Raw genomic sequence first — 16,270 nt, 5'->3', positions numbered from 1 at the left:
TTATACGAGACACTCATCCCTCTCTGCTACGGCACTTGAGCAATTTTAAATCACAACCATAGTCCATCCATTAATTAAACTAGAATTGTGAGGAGATTTTGATCATGCCCCTACAGAGGAGTGTTTCCAGGTGCATATGCACTGGAGAGATGGGCTTATCCAGTGAGGCAAGGTCCACCTCCAATGTGGCCACAACAGCAGCTCAGCTCACCGAACATTCAGTGGTGGATGGTATCAGATATGATACTTCCTGAGAAGATCTCAAATGTAGGCATGTACCCTTCTCCATTATGGACTCCGCTGTCAGTCCTCCTTGGACCTGGGGTTCGCACTGTACATTATTGATCTCAGAAATGATGAGCTGGGATGTAGAATATATAGAAGTGTCTCAGTATTCTAGAAATGCAAATCTTGCATTAGTTCAAGCCCCTGCCTCTATTTTGTTAAATTTTATTTGTGTGTTGTCCCTTCTTTTGATCTTTCTGAGACATTTTGATCTTTGGCAGGTTGAGAGCTGTGCTCGGAATGGGAAATACCATCATAAAACCCTGGGCATGGAAGAGCTGAAGGCTCTTCCAACTCCAATACCCAATCAAAACAGATTGTACCAAAATATCATTGCTCAAATAAATCAGAAGGGAGGCAGGAAGCTAATTCTGAGAAAATCCATGATCAAAAGGAAATGTCACCATCTTTACTTGATTGCAGTGAGCCAAGTCTATAGCTTTCTCCCAACAAGAACTATCTTATTTATGTAAAACTTTCTTTCCCTATCAGCTTGAAGACATTGAGGTAACGGTAGCTGATCACATCCAGAGGGTTCTGAAGCCAAACTTTGGCGCAGCCTGGGACGAGGTTGGTGATGAGTTTGAAAAGGAAGAGACCTTCACTTTATCCACCATTAAAACATTGGAAGGTAAGGAAGTCTCTGACCCCCCACAGAACTCCTAGCATTTCCCTGCTTGCAAGAGGCAGAGTCTGAACTCTGGCCTTTTCGAGTATGTCTGTCTGCACTGCAGCAGGGAGGTGTGATTCCCAGCACAGGTAGACAGACTCGCACTAGCTCAGCTCAAGTGAGCATGCTAAAACTGGCAGCGTGGATGTTGCAGCACTAGTGGTGGCTTGGGCTAGCCGCCCAAGTCCAGGCCCACCTGTCCCCCTGGGTCTGAGCTTGGGAGGCTAGCTCACGCCATGGCCACTGCTGCAACATCCATACTGCTATTTTTTTGCACACTAGCTTGAGCTGAGCTAGTGAAAGTCTGGCTGCCCATGCAGGGAATCACACCTCCCAGCTGCAGTGTAGATATACCCTTAGAGCTGTGGCTCCCTATGGTCTGTTGGAGGCTCAGTTAAGGTCTAAGGTCCAGTACAGACCTCTTTTTGAGTAAGCTTGTGACGGGCCAAATTCATCTCTGGCCTAGGTTCATAGAATTGGATTTGTCCCGTTGTGCACACAGTATTGGCCTTTCATGACAAAAAGCTACTTTTAATTTCAAAAGAAACCATGTTGGTTTGGTCATTGTTGTGATGGAAGCACCTCCTAAATTCTGAGTATCCTGAGCCTTTGGGGACTGGGAATGCCATATGGTGAGGAAGGGAGCACCTTGCAATGGTCTTGAGCAACACCCTTTTCAAGAAGCTGGAACATGGTTCAGCCTTAACTCTAGCTGTCCTTGCACAGAAGGAGATAGGCTGCGTCTTAGGGCCCAACGGTAAGAAGGAGGAGTAAACCATAGAGGTAATATGAAGCTGGGGAGGAGGGATCCTGAAATGACCTCTCGTTCTCGTTCTCATCCTCACACTCAGTTTATTTTATTTATTTATTTTAATTTTAAAGATTCTATCTTTGCCTCTTCCAGAGCCCATTGAAGTCTGTTGGGGTGACAGCTTCTGAGGGTACTTTTATATTGGGCTCTCATCATGCAGTTTGGTGTTGCTCCCTTTAATAGTCACTGCCTGATGGGGATTAGTCCTTAGTTTGCTGCCCCTTGTCTCTTCTCTTTGGCTATTTCTGTGCTGTCTTCCATGTCACCTCATGCATGGAATACCCTCCCTGAGCTAGTACTCAAAGCCACAACCCTCTCTTATTTGAAATCCCTCCTGAAGACCTGTGTCTCCTGCAAAGCCTGAAAGAAGCTCATTGTCTCCATCTTCATTTTATCCACCGTTATCTCCTCAAATAAGTCATACCACTGCTGTGCACTAGCCTTGCTGAATTAGTGTGGAGTCATCTTGATGCTGTCCATGTCTGCCTTCCTGCTCACCTTCATGTTACCCATGCACCCTTGCTGTGTCATGTACAAAATTATTATTTATGATTTGTATTGCATTAGTGTCCAAAGATCTCTCTCAGAATCAGGGCCTCACTGAGCTGGGCCCTGTACGAACACATATGGAGGCACTCTCTGCCGTGAAGAGCTACTTTGTAAGCCCCTTGGGGCAGAGACCACATCTCTTCTCTGTATTGGGAGAAGGGCCTTATTGTACCTTTTGAACACTGTTAAAATAATGATGTTAAATAAACCCATGAAACTGACCCTCTGTTATTTCTTTGAACAGAGGCAGTCAGTAATATTGTGAAGTTCCTGGGGATGCAGCCGTGCGAGCGTTCGGACAAAGTGCCAGACAACAAGAACTCTCACACGTTGTACCTGGCAGGTAAAATGTTGGGATTCTCTGTTGGGATCTCTGCCCCACCTTATGTGGCACTCTTGGCGACTCACTGTTTTGAGACTGAACAGTAGTGCTCAGGATGTTAGCCCAACTAGTTCACAGCCTCAGATAACATTCATTGGCCTGTTCCTCTTGTGCTCCCCATCCCTTCAAATTCAGGGCAGCTGATAATGTTGGGATCAGAATTACTTGGGGATAGGGATTAGGGACAAGCCCAATCCCTGGGATGGTTTGAATTGAGTTCAGAACCGCCCTGCATGATCTTCAGGGAGCTGTTATCCCAACCTTTGTGGGAGTTCCTGGATTTCCAGAATGAGGTGAACTGAGGTATCCTATGGGATATGCAAGGAGGACTTGAGCAACAACTGAATGTAATTCTAGATGTTAAACTAAGATGCACACTGGATGAGCAACTGATGGTGATATCAGAAATGTCTTGATCTTCTCCCCATTTGAGTCTAAAATATAAATTTAATTTGTGTGTCCGTGGGGTTTTGAGAGATTTATACTAGTGACTGACTAATCTGGGTACCTTAATGTGCTGCTGTGGGGTTTATAACTATCCAGCTGCATTTGGGGATTTTTTTGGACTATGTTCAGCTGATGCTTTTTGGAGAGTGGACCTTGCTCCAGCCACATGAGTATCCTTAGAATTTGTTAGATGAGCAAGTGGCATTCAAGCACTTTATTCTCTTCCCTCTTCTTCTCGCTGTTCTAGGTGTGTTTCGGGGTGGCCACGATCTCTTGGTGCGTTCTCGTCTCGTCCTGACAGACACTGTAACAATGCAGGTCACAGCCCGCAGTGGAGAAGAGCTTCCTGTGGACATAATCATGGCCTCGGTTGGCTAAACTGTGTTTCTGAGACTGCACTCTGACATAAGGCCCATAAAGGGAGAATGTTCTTGGTTTTCTTGGTTCCCCTCTGTTCTGGACACTGAATTGGAATCACAGTCACTACTGCAGCTTTTTATCATTAGTAAAAGCTAGGACAGTTATTTGGGTTTTTCTGAATAAAATTGTGGTGTTTTTTATGCCCTGACAGCAGGTTTTAGGAAGCATTCAGTTTCACTTAAATCTATAAACTCCTCTGAAGAATCAGCCCATTTAATACCAAGTTGCTGAACTCTGCAGTCTGGGAGTCCTGTGTTTCCAATGAAGCCTTATTTAACCATTCATATTATGGTAACACTATCAAACCCATTAAGTGGTCACTTGGAATCTGAAATTAGTGTGCTTTTAATTATCACTAATTTTGCTAGTATTTTTATGTCTTTAAAAGACCCTTAAAAACAGGACATGGTAAATAAATAAAATTATAAAATTCCCTCTCCTGCAGGTATAGAACTTGGCTACCTTCCACTACTATCTTCATGGAAAATGACAGGCTGATCTTCTCCCAGGGTACTTATCCCTCAACATAGTAGGTTGGGATTGGCTGGCTTGCAATTATATTCAGTCAAAGAATGGGAAATAAGTGCCTAGCTCTAGCTTTGCGCAACCCTGTCAGAAGGAAATAGTCTCTGTAAAGTGCAAATCAATTAACACACTGCGTATAATTGGTTTGGCTGTTCACATTCCCCTAGTTATCAGTAACTGGTTTCTCAGTCGTTGTTAGATCCAACACTGAAAGCCTACTGTATAAGTGGTAGAGGATTATGTGATTTTTGGTGTGTAGTATCCTGAGGAAAAGTGACCAGTTAGATTTTTGAGTATGAAAGAAGAAATATGGTGATTTGTAACATCAGACAGCATGTAATATATCAACCAGAGCTGTTGTCATTCTTCTCTGGAGACATCATTTTGGTTAATTTGTGAGTTTCAGTTATGCCAGATAAGGGGAAAACGAGATAAGTCTGTTTCTAGCACCTGTAATTGATCTTTGTTCTACTCTGCCTGTATTTTTTTTATGCAAAATGTCACCATATAATGTAACATTAAACAAAGTATTAAAAGATTCTGATGGAATTTACATAATCATTTATTATTGGCCTAAAGGTGTAGCCAAAGGCATTGCACCAACTCATTCCTGCATGACTGACAAGGCATGTATGACTGGTTGGTATATTGTCATAGACAATGCCTGTCTTGCATGCTTTAAACAGAGGGATTATCCAGGGTAGCACCTGTTTTTTGTCATTGCCTCTTCTGTTCACCTCTCTCACCACCCTACTGGGGGTGCTCACCATATCCCATGCTAATACTCAAGGAGTTCTCCTTACTCATCACCTTCTGCATGAGCCTCCCACTTCAGTTTTCTTCCTTTTTTTTGTTTTTGTTTTAAAGCAAACCTTGTCTCTCCTGGTCCTGAGGCTTTGGCCACTATAGGGAAACACATGCACCTGTGCAACCCCCGGTGCTAGCCTGAGGCTTCTGCAGCTGTCTGTCAGCTAGGAGAATGAACTCGGTGTCTCCTCTTACTAGAGTGGTCCTATTTCCCCTTTCGCTGCATGTGCAGCAGCACTATGAGAATTACAGCAAAACACAAGGCTGAGCGGGCAGCTGACTGCATTCTGCAGGCACAGAAGGGAGGGTTTGGGAAGGTCTTTGGCAGAGATGTGTAGCTGACAGAAGGGCAGGGAGCCAGGAACGCTCATTCCACCAGCTCAGGCTGGCCCCCCACGCGCCGATGCGGTTTATATGGCCTCACCATCTAGGCCTGACTGAGGGGTTACAAGGTGCTTTGCACAGGGTGCATGTGCAGAGCGCTACTGGGGGCAGGTTCGTGGCTGTTGGGTGCATCCGGGCTGTGCCCAGAGCCCTACAGCGGAGCAGAGCTGGGGCCCCACAGCTCTAGAGAGAGCAGACAGGTCAAGGCACCCCGACCCTGGACAGCTCCCAAACGTGGCCCTTCCCCCAGCTGTAGGGTGACCAGATTTCTGATTTTATAGGGACAGTCCTGCTATTTGGGTCTTTTTCTTATATAGGCTCCTATTACCCCCCACCCCGGTCCAGATTTTCACATGTGCTATCTGGGCCCCCTGCCCTGCCCAGCCCAGCGTGGGGCCTCGCGTGGAGCCCGGCTCTCCTGGGGCTGCGCACCGCACCGGGGCAGGGAGAAGCCTGGCGGGGGTGGGAGGGGCTACCCCCGCGCTCACCCGCTGAGGCGCGCGCGCGCCCCCCTCCCTCGCCAGTCCGTGGGGCAGGCCGCGTGCCACGGGCAGAGCCTTGCGGGGCGCGGCAGCATCGCCGTCACGTGCCCACCGCCGCCCACTCACAGACGGCGGCTCGGACCCGCCCCCGCCGGGCTCTTGGCGGCAGCAGCAGCAGCAGCAGGCGGGCCGAGGTGTCGGTAACGGCCGGGGGCGCGGGCGCGGGACCTACCCTGGGCTGGGCGGTGGAGCGGCCTGTGGGAGATCGAGGCGAGCCGAGCCCAATAGAAACCCACCGTGGGGCCAGCGTACCCCCGGACAGGCCCCCCACCAGAGACCCCCTCAATCCCTGGGCAGGAACTACCCCCCACCACCAGAGACCCCCTCAATCCCTGGGCAGGACCCCCCCCAGACCGCCACCGGAGACACCCCTCAGCCCCTGGGCAGGAACTACCCCCCCCCCACCAGAGACCCCCTCAATCCCTGGGCAGGAACCCCCCCCCCCAGACCGCCACCGGAGACCCCCTCAGCCCCTGGGCAGGACCCCCCCCCCCCCCAGCCACCCACCGGAGACCCCCCTCAGTCACTGGGCAGGACCCCCCAGCCCTCTGCTCCCCTCCAAGACCCCCTCAGTCCGTGGGCAGGAACTTCCTGCCCCCAGAGATTCCCTCAGTCCCTGGGTGGGGAGCCCTGCACCCCCCTCCCCCAGCAGGGAGCTCTCCCAGCCCCTTTCTCCCCCACCAGGAACCCCCTACAAATTCCCCTTCCCCCCACCAGCAGCCCCTCTCAGTCCCCTGACCTTCTCCCTCTGAGCAGGGATCCCAGAGGTCTGTTTCAGTGGATATATTTGTGGGCAGCAAAACCAATCCATCTTATTTTTTTTCCAAGGCACCTATTTCTTCTATCTGAGCACCATGTAACAATTAAAGATAGCTTTGAGCATGTGGCCTCCCAGCCTCCCCTGAATGTTACTCAACTGCAATCCTTAGTCATCCCACTGAAAGAAGTGTTAACATCATAGATGGAGGAGAAGGTTTGGGGGAATCAAGTATTAAAAAGCCCATGGAACTATGTGGTGTGCATTAAATATGACACCAGTCACTCGCCACTTGTTCTCTCATCTGTTCATTGTATGCTTCCTTAAATTATTAAAGTTTTAGGGTTTTGTTTTGTTTTTTTACAATATCCAGCACACTTTTGGGCTCTGTAAATAATAAACCCCTGACGTAGAGTGGACAAGAGGCTGAGTCGTAGGGGAAGACATGCATGTAGTAAATTGTTCCTTTTGTATCCGGTGTGAAGGAGAAACATGATCATGCTTTGTCACCTGAAGTCAGATTTTAGGCTATTGTTCCACAGCATATAATGCCTTCTTCCTTTAGGAAACTTGTGAAGAATGTGTGGGCGTACGGCCTGCGCTCTGGGAGCAGATCGCATCCGCCGGGCCTGTGTGTACTGTGATAACTATGGTAGAACAAGGCAACCTGAATGGAGAGATGCTGATAAATACAGCCCCTCCTACAACAAGAGTCCCCAGTCCAACAGCCCTGTGCTGGTTTCCCGACGACACTTTGAGAAGGTAACCTTCAAGCAGAACAAATTACTCAGCATGCATTATGGTGCATCATATACAATGACTAGTAATTTGAAGGGGGGTAACTGTATATTTCACAACTGTACTTGACCAATTTGATATAAACATCTTTATATTTTGGAGCATCACAGTTTGCAGTCTCTTCAAGCCTTAGTAGTTCAGTTTTAGTTCTGTATCTCCAGACTCCTACTGCTAGTGTGTGCTTTGCAGGAATTCATACTGACATTTCAGGCTTTTCAGTACACATGCTTGCCATATTAATAGTTCCATATGTGTTCCCACTTCTACAGTAAAAAGGTGTTTTAAGTTCTGCTGAAATGTCAGGAATTAGTTATTTGTTACAACTGCGTAGATTTGTAGAACCAGAAATGTTTAAAGGTGAAATTTAAAAATATTAACATTTTATCATCCTAAACCACTACACCTGCACAGCATTTTAAAACACAGCGTTTGAAAACTACTTCCTCCTTTACTTTTCTGCTTAAATATTATACTTAAAATTCCACAATTCTGCAATAGCTGATGAGATCACAAAGAAGAAAAAGATGGTGCTTGAAACGTATCTATTTATTATTTGTGTTACTGTAGTGCTTAGGAGCCCCATTTATGGACCAGGACCCCATTATGCTAGGCACTATAGAAACATAGAACAAAAAAAGATTGTCCCTGTCTCAAGGAACTTACCATCAATGTATAAGACCATAGACAACAGATGGATGTAGGCAGACTGATGGAGGAGTACAAGGAAACAATGAGATGGTATTGGTCAGTATGATAGGTAGTGGTCTCAAGCGTATCTGCAGCCTAACTATTAACACAGACAAATATCTGATCATCCAGTCATCTTTATTAAACTACTTGCCATGCTTATTCACTATTTGGGGACAGTATGACACACTTTATTTACAATGTTGAAGCAGAAACAATTGGATTTGTGCTTTTCTTTGCTGCTTTCTGTTCTGCTTGTAGGCCTGAAAGATTTTACAAAACTGAAGGCCAATAGAAATGTTTCTGTGTAGTTTTGTTCATTGGGAACTTTTTTTAACAAAACATTTCCCTGTGGTATTAACCACCCAAACATTGCAGCTTTTGGCTAGCACCTGAGAATCAGAAAGTGAATTTGACTAGAAGCAGAAGTGAAACCCACAGTCTGTTTCCATTGTCCAAGCTGAGAAAAAATGCAAAAATGTGAACAGTGAAAGTAAGTTAGACTTTACAAATGCTCAGATTATTAAAACAAAGTTATTTTTGTAACATTTGTAAGAATTTTTTTTAAAATAAAAAATACAAGGAACCTAACAGTATCCTTTTATAATTATTCACTGCATTGGGGAAGGCCCTAAGATGACAGTGTTGCTGGGACTTTTTTTTAGTAGGGCAGAATGTATAATATGCTTAGAGTGGAAGATCCCTGAATAGTATTAGTTAAGTAAAAATTGCAAATTTACTATTATATGCAAATATTGTATTATATAGTGAATGTTCCTTATAACCAGTGGTGTTTATATATATATTTTTAAAATAGCCTTATTACATATTGCTGGGTCTGAAAATTAATCCCTTGCATATTTTCAATTACTTTCTCAGAGGAGTAATAATTACTGATTACTTTTGAATCATTTTTCGGTTGCAGTCACGTATCAGCACAGAGTATATTCTCACACCCATACAAAACAGAAGTGATAGAATTGCAAAGAAAAGTAACTAGCAGAACAGCAACCAAAAGTTTCTTTCTCGTCAGAAAGTAACCTTTCTTCCTAAAATGTAAGATGTTACTTTAATAAGTTATCTGTAAGCTCCTCTTTTCTTGTTAGGCTCTCTGCCACTAGTTGTAGTGAGTGAGTTTGCTGTGATTTGTTTGTAGGCTCCACTATATAATGGAGAAGGCAGAGAGCAATTATATGCTCTGATTACTTTGTAATTTGCGTCTGCTCCTGTCTTGCATGTACTTGCATGAGGTGCTTTTCTATTTTATGTGACAGGATGCAGACTCTTCTGAGCGTGTCATTGCGGCTATGCGCTGGGGATTAGTCCCAGCCTGGTTTAGAGAAGATGACCCTTCCAAAATGCAGTATAAAACGTCCAACTGTCGCAGCGATACCATGATGGAGAAACTCTCCTACAAGGTAAGTTTACAATATTATTGCTTTTAATGAGTATTGAGAGAGAGAGAAGATTTTATAATCATCAGCTCCTAGCAGTGCTACTAATGACTTGTAAACCAGAGATCTAAACCTCTTCCTAACAAGAATTGGCCACCACCACCCTGTTGCACAGAAAATAAATCCTTCTGAATGACACATTGTAAAACCTAGCATCTCAGTTTCATTGAAATAGAAGTACCCAACAAGTGATAGCTTTTCGCATGCTGTATTTGACCAGGTGGCCTTAAGATAACCCGCTGTTTGGTTCAAGTACAGTTCAGACTGGAGAAAACAAAGGCATTGGCTCTATAAAAAGAAAGCTTTGGGAATAAAATACTACTTGAAATTAATAAAAAGCTTGTCTGCTAAGCCTATTGAGCAGCAGCACAAAGAGCTCCATAGGTAGACTTGTACTACCCCCCTCAGCTGGAAGGTGGGTGTACTGTTTGGTGGGAGTCTATAAAAGGGGGGTTCTGTCATGCTCTAAATGATGGAAGGTGAGAACATGAAGGATTACTTTGTCTTGCTGCTCATAACCTTCAGTGAAATAGAGACTTTCAGAATTACCCTGAGTATTACTTGCAGAACACCTCCAACTTAATTTTGGTGTGGGGTGTGGATTTAAGTGCCTATCTCCCATTGATATTAATGAAAGGGAGTAGACAAAGTGCCAGTTACTACAGTGACATATTTTAAACTAAATCAAACTTCCTGAATGGAATAGAATGACTAGATTTCCATCTTGTGCTAGTGTGGAGTTCTCATGCTGCCACCACCATGTATTAATGCATTTTAATTCCTAGGTGGTTAGGGGACACTACCAGATAACTATGTATAAGACACATATACAGCAATTAACTACATAATAAGGCTCTAACTTCCTCAACAGCTTTTAATGGTGGCATAATCCCTGATAGCAGAGCATAGTTTTATGTGAACAGAACCCCAGTGTGGACCTACAGCTTTTATGTCTATGCATTTGAGGATCAGTTATAAAATACAAAAAGGGTTATAAATAAATATGTTCCCTATACTTCAACCATGGCCTTGTCCTCCCCTCCTAACAAACATGTTTCTTTTATTTTAATACCTTCCAAGCTGCCATCTGCTTTGATTTGTGACATGGTCAAATCTTCTCTTCCCAAAGGGACCTCTGATAAAGGGCAGGCGCTGTGTAGTGCTGGCAGATGGATTCTATGAATGGCAGCAGCACAATGGAAAGAAGCAGCCCTATTTCATTTACTTCCCGCAGCCCAAGCAAGAAATGGTACTGGATTCCCAGCAACAATGTTATTTTAATATTCAGCAATGCAATATAGCACTTTTCGGTTTGAAAAGGCTTTAGAAATATTAATTAGTTGTCACTTATCCTGAAGAAAAACATATTTATTTTGTAAATTCCTGCGCACTCCAGCTGTGTTCGTAATTCAGGTTCAGGCATAGGATATTGGAGACAGTGCAGCTTGAATGTGTGGTGAGGCCTAACTTCCAGGCAGGTGGAAAGAGGACTTTGGTGGTGATGGAAGATGTCCTGCAGTTATGTAGTCATCTCCTATATATATTAAAGTCCTGAAATGCAGAAAGATGAACTTCTCTTATGTTTGGAACTGTTGCTGTAATATGTGTTGGTACACCCAAAGCTGCAGTCTGTGCGTGGCCTTTTGATCTACAGTGTGCTTCCCATCACTGTTCTAATGTAGGGCTTGATCCTGAGAAGTGCTGAGCACAAAGTGCTCCCATTGAAGTCAATGGCCCTTGCTAAAATTTCACAGAGCAGAGTTCTGAATAATCTCAGAAACTCTTCTCTGCCTGTTGTGCTTTCTCCCCTCATTATTTATTTTTTCATGGAAATGTAATCTGTTACATGGAATATCTTCTCTGCTACTGTTGCTTATCCTTTCTCCTCTCCTGTGACCTCACAATAATTTCCAAAGTAACAGATTACAATGCACAGGTGGAGGATATTGATTTTGAGAGGTGGAAAAGTATCAATGTAAGATGATGCTCCTAATAAAGTTTTTGTGTAAACATCCCTAGAAATAGAGAAGAGTAATTAAAATAGCAAATGAGTCATGGGTAGCTGAACTACACTGGTTTTCAGTGTTTTCTGTGAGGTATCAGATAGCTTTTAAATATCTTTGTATTGAAATTACCTAGCATAGGAAGGAGGTTAGGAAAGATTGTGATCATTCTGCATCTTTCTTTTCCAGGCAGATGGGAAGGATGATGATGATAAAGAGTGGAAAGGCTGGAGGTTACTCACCATGGCTGGGATTTTTGATTGCTGGGAACCTCCTGATGGAGGGGATGCATTGTACACCTACACCATCATCACAGTAGATGCATCTAAAGGCTTAAGTGATATCCATAACAGGCAAGTGAGAATGACTGGCTGTGGCTGGCAGAGTTTAGGCTGGCAGAGATTAGTGGGGAGTGTGTGGCAGAAAACCTTCCCTTTACCTCTGTGCTGTGTGGAGCAGGTAGTGTGACTGTATTCCCCTACATACACAGTCTTGGTGGCCAAGAACACACAGGCCAGAAATTCTTCCATGCTCTTTCTGCCTGATCCCCTTAGAGAAGTACATTAGAACATTACTGACTTGTTTCAGGTCACTGAATCTTGCTCTTGCCATAAATCACTGTGTTTGGCCCCTTGCTGGTAGCAATAAGAATTAAATTGCTCATAGGGCTGCCTAGTGATTGACAGACCCTTTGCCTCCTCTGGGGAAGCAGGCTGCTTTGGTGAAGTTAGCATACTGTTTGCCTCACAGAAAAACATTGTATTGCTCAGTCCTTTCCCCATGGCTTCAGAAATGAGGTCTGTATGCCTTCTAGCCATTTCTTAACATAATAGTTATTGCCAACACAGTTAATCCCCAGATAGCTGGAATCTGGATTATGTTAATTCTAGATCTTAGTTTGGCTTTCACCCAAATCACTCTGTCCTGCCACATGGCGGATAAGTTGTGTCTTTCTATGTGGTCTTAAAATTTCTGCATCTCCTCCCATGTTTAGGATGCCAGCTATCCTGGATGGGGATGAGGCCATCAGGAAATGGTTGGACTTTTCAGAGGTATCAACACAGGAAGCCCTTAGGCTCATCCACTCCACAGAGAACATTGCTTTTCACCCGGTTTCCACTATAGTAAACAACTCCAGAAACAATACGCCAGAATGCCTCGTTCCCATTGGTTTGGGACCAAAGACGGTGAGATCTGGTGATTGACACAAATCAGACTTCCCTACCATAATACTGTTTAATAATAGAATTGTACTTTGTCTTCTGTCTAACTGGGGGTTCCGCTGCTCTTTCCAAACATTAATGAATTAATCCTGCCTGTGAGGTAGATAATTTATACCCATTTTCATAGATGCATAGATTGTCCAGGCTGGAAGGGCCTTTAACAGAGGAGAAAATGAAGGGCTGGATTTAGGGGCAGGTGACTCAGGCGACCGCCTGGGGTGCCGGGCTTAGGGGGCACCAGGCTCGGGGGGGTGTGTGTGCTGTTTTTGTTAATATCGACAAAAGGGAAAATAGAATGTTTGAAGTAAAATGTAAATACAGATTGCAGATCCTAGCATGCAAATTTATCATCTTATATGACAGAATAAATCATGCATCAAAGTTGTGAAATGGGCTAAAAATGCAATACAAAATAAGGTGTTCAAAAATTTAACAAATGGGGGGAGGCCACGCCATAGAATGTAAGAGACTAAATCACATGTTTTGTTAGCTGTTCATTAGGGGCCGGCAGCTCACTCAGCACCTGAGGATGAGAGGTAGATTATGCCATGTAAGATTCTTGAGCTACCCCTTCTAACTGATTCAGGATGGCTCTGAGAAACTCCCAAATCAGGGAGCGTTATTTACTCCTTCTCATAACACAAGAACTAGGGGTCACCAAATGAAATTAATAGGCAGAAGGTTTAGAACAAAAAAAAGGAAGTATTTTTTCACACAATGCACAGTGAACCTGTGGAACTCCTCGCCAGAGGATGTTGTGAAGGCCAAGTCTATAACAGAGTTCAAAAAAGAACTAGATAAGTTCATGGAGGACAGGTCCATCAGTGGCTATTAGCCAGGATAGATAGGGATGGTGTCCCCTAGCCTCTGTTTGTTAGCAGCTGGGAATGGGCGACAGGGGATGGATCACTTGGTGATTACCTGTTCTGTTCATTCCCTCGGGGGCACTTGGCATTGGCCACTGTTGGAAGACAGGATACTGGGCTAGATGGACCTTTGGTCTGACCCAATATGGCTGTTTTTATGTTCCCAAAGGCAGCCATCCATCCCCAGTTGGAGAGAGGGTCACTGCAGTGAAGGCCCCTCATGGATTCCCATTCCTTTTCCTGCTCTTCCAGAAATAAACCATGTTGTGAAGTGTCAGGATCACTCTGCTTAATACCGTATATTCTTTCCTGAATGGCATTTAGGATTAATCTGACTGGGACTTCCATGGGGACCTTCTGCAAGGCTGTGTAACTGTAGGGAGTGATGCTGCTGCTGCTGCACCTTCCCCATTCTGAAACTGGACCCAGCTCATTGACTTGGTACCCATGTGGGCATTTTCCAATGTGCCTTGCATATATGACCAACTATTTCTGTGGTTCTTGTTTTTCTTATTGTAATTTGTCCTCCCAGGAAACCAAAGTCAGCACTAGCAGCAAAATGATGTTGGACTGGGTGAAAAACAAGTCTCCCAAGAAAGAGGAAGATGATTTGCCCAGATGGTCCAGCCAGTTCATCCAAATCGCTGCACCCAAGAGAACCAGTGCAGGCTTAATGCACCAGTGGCTGAAGAAGGAAGAAGGGGATCCTTGTGCAAAGAAGCCCAAAACTCAATGAACTGACTTTCAGTTCTGTGTTCCTAAGTAGATGCAGCCTGTTAGATCCTGCAGACTGGTACTGAGACTCCTGTGACCTTGTTGCATTGAGCATTTAAACATGATCTCTAGCACTGATGTGATTTGTGTAGCTTGTTGCCCTTCTTGTGCTGATGATTTACTGATTCAGGAGAGTAGTGTTTGGTTTTTTAAACTTCCTTTGTTGTCTTCCATTAGCAGGGACATAGATGTAGTGTGCAATGCTCACCTCCCACCAACTTTTTCACTGCAGCCCAGTGGTTGGCACTGACCTGCCTTGGGAACATTTATGGCTCAGATACATGTGTGAGAGGCACTTAAACCCAGTCCATGCTCTTCCCATTGGATGAGGAACAGAAAAACTGCATGGAATTCTTTCCTGCAGTGGTATTCAGCTGGTTCTCCTTTGTGTTAATTCTCCTATATAGTGTCTGTTCTATACAGATTATTTTGGACACTTTTGATGTTTTGATGCTTGAGAATTTCTGCAGCTGAAAAATGAACAAAAGAACCTATGTTAAATTGGTATTTAAATCAGAGACAGAGCCCCATTTCCCAAGGCCAGGACATTCTGGGCTAACGCTGCCTTGCTTTGTGTCAGCACAGCAACGTGTATGGGCCTCTGCATACAGGTTCCAGAACAGTGGGATCCTGATGTCATATGTGGAAAGGAGGATGTTCAGGATCCTGGAAGCAAGTGCCATGGGTACAGGTCCCTTTTAAAACTGAGGAAGCATTCTGCTGTGGAAAAGGGGTGGGCTGTGTGTTTGTGTGTGTGTAAGAAAAAGAGAGAAATGCCTTGTTAAGTCAGTTTTGCTGGTGAAAGTGAAAAGTGGCCTTACCTTTAAATCCTTTTCCATGCTCATTGTTTGTCCCATTTCTGACAGTCTGACCTGCCTTTAAGGAGTCTGTGTGCTATTGTCCAGGGCTGCTTTGAAAACCATTCCCCAGTGGTGGTATAATATGGAAGCCACTAGAAGTATCCCCTCAAATTTCCCACTGTTGCTACCACTGGTGGTAGCAATGGAAGTTATAATGTAGGCATGAATCAGTATTTTAACCAGTGTTGTCTAACCCTGCTCTGAGCAAGGTTGGATGACACAATGGTAAAATGGCAGCATATTGTCTACACCAGACCTCACGCTGACAGTAGCAACACTGGTAAATTTAAAGAGAAAAAAGTCCTGATGTTCAGAAGTGCTGAGTGCCCACAGCTCCAAATGAAGTCAATTGAAGCTGCAGGTACTCAGTACCACTGAAAAACAAGCTTTAATGTGTTGGCATGACCTTAGAGAGCAGGTTCCTGGGAATTACTGGGTTTAATCTGTCTCCTGTGGCAGCCATAACTCCTAGCTTTATTATTTTTGGGGGGGGGGTTGTGGGAAAACTTGTCTTGGCCATCGTGTTTGTGCAATCTTTTTATTAATAGGATTTTAAGATTTAGAGAGTATTTTCTGAATTCTTGATCCAGAGAGGGAACAATCACTCTTTTGAGAAGGTAGATCACTGGACTGTCACTAAAGTACTAAAGTATATTTTGTTGTCTTTGGTCTGGGACCTGAACAAACAGTGAGAGTCAAATGTTAGAGCAAAGCCCTTAGCATGTGGGAGCTCTCTGGAGAGCATCACTTATTTGTATTTGAAGTAGTAGTTTGTAGAAAATAAAAAGCGATCAATTGGCTTGTTGTGATGTGTCCTTGTGTGAGTCTGTGTCTCTGTACTTGTTATCAATCCATAATCATCCACTCCACAAGCAATGTGAATAATGTGTCTTCCTCACTCTTGGGAAAAGAGAGACTTCATAGAGTATAGTGAGCTGTAAGACTTTTGGCTGGATAAAGTTCCTGAAGAGATAAGAGTTTATTTACAAATTAAAATATTCTCAGAAGGCAGATTGATGGCTCCGC

At 44.3% G+C, this 16,270-nt stretch overlaps 2 protein-coding genes across 5 annotated transcripts in view; both read left to right on the top strand.

Annotated features, from left to right (window-relative positions):
• The window catches only part of COPG1 (COPI coat complex subunit gamma 1), a 34,605-nt gene extending 29,977 nt beyond the window's left edge, over nt 1–4,628 (top strand). Inside the window, exons 22-24 of the mRNA XM_045024469.1 lie at nt 778–916; nt 2,560–2,658; nt 3,392–4,628. Of these exons, the coding sequence (XP_044880404.1) occupies nt 778–916; nt 2,560–2,658; nt 3,392–3,522 (369 nt within the window). The 3' untranslated portion in view covers nt 3,523–4,628. The remainder of the gene's footprint in view (nt 1–777; nt 917–2,559; nt 2,659–3,391) is intronic.
• Nucleotides 4,629–5,826: 1,198 nt separating this feature from the next.
• HMCES (5-hydroxymethylcytosine binding, ES cell specific) lies at nt 5,827–16,049 on the top strand. 4 transcript variants are annotated; one of them, XM_045025217.1, is made up of 7 exons: nt 5,827–5,956; nt 7,145–7,341; nt 9,339–9,482; nt 10,648–10,767; nt 11,711–11,874; nt 12,516–12,708; nt 14,143–16,049. In XM_045025217.1, the coding sequence occupies exons 2-7, from the start codon at nt 7,159–7,161 to the stop codon at nt 14,344–14,346; spliced, it is 1,008 nt and encodes a 335-aa protein (XP_044881152.1). In that variant the 5' UTR covers nt 5,827–5,956; nt 7,145–7,158; the 3' UTR covers nt 14,347–16,049. The 4 variants fall into 4 exon arrangements, with proteins under 4 accessions (XP_044881152.1, XP_044881153.1, XP_044881155.1 ...); XM_045025218.1 differs by having other exon boundaries at nt 5,851–5,962; XM_045025220.1 differs by having other exon boundaries at nt 5,938–5,958; nt 12,516–12,718; nt 14,143–14,295.
• Nucleotides 16,050–16,270: the final 221 nt, after the last annotated feature.

The sequence above is a fragment of the Mauremys mutica genome, chromosome 7, assembly GCF_020497125.1.
Source record: "Mauremys mutica isolate MM-2020 ecotype Southern chromosome 7, ASM2049712v1, whole genome shotgun sequence".
NCBI lineage: Eukaryota > Metazoa > Chordata > Testudines > Geoemydidae > Mauremys > Mauremys mutica.
Note: the sequence above shows the minus strand (reverse complement) of the source record. Positions and strands in the feature narration are given on the sequence as shown.

What these genes read in the sequence shown, in the direction of transcription:
- HMCES (XM_045025217.1), top strand. Translation starts at nt 7,159, where the DNA reads ATGTGTGGGCGTACGGCCTGCGCTCTGGGAGCAGATCGCATCCGCCGG. An exon ending in TGGAGAAACTCTCCTACAAG is followed by an intron (nt 9,483 to 10,647) that starts GTAAGTTTACAA and finishes CTCTTCCCAAAG; the next exon opens with GGACCTCTGATAAAGGGCAG. An exon ending in CGCAGCCCAAGCAAGAAATG is followed by an intron (nt 10,768 to 11,710) that starts GTACTGGATTCC and finishes TTTCTTTTCCAG; the next exon opens with GCAGATGGGAAGGATGATGA.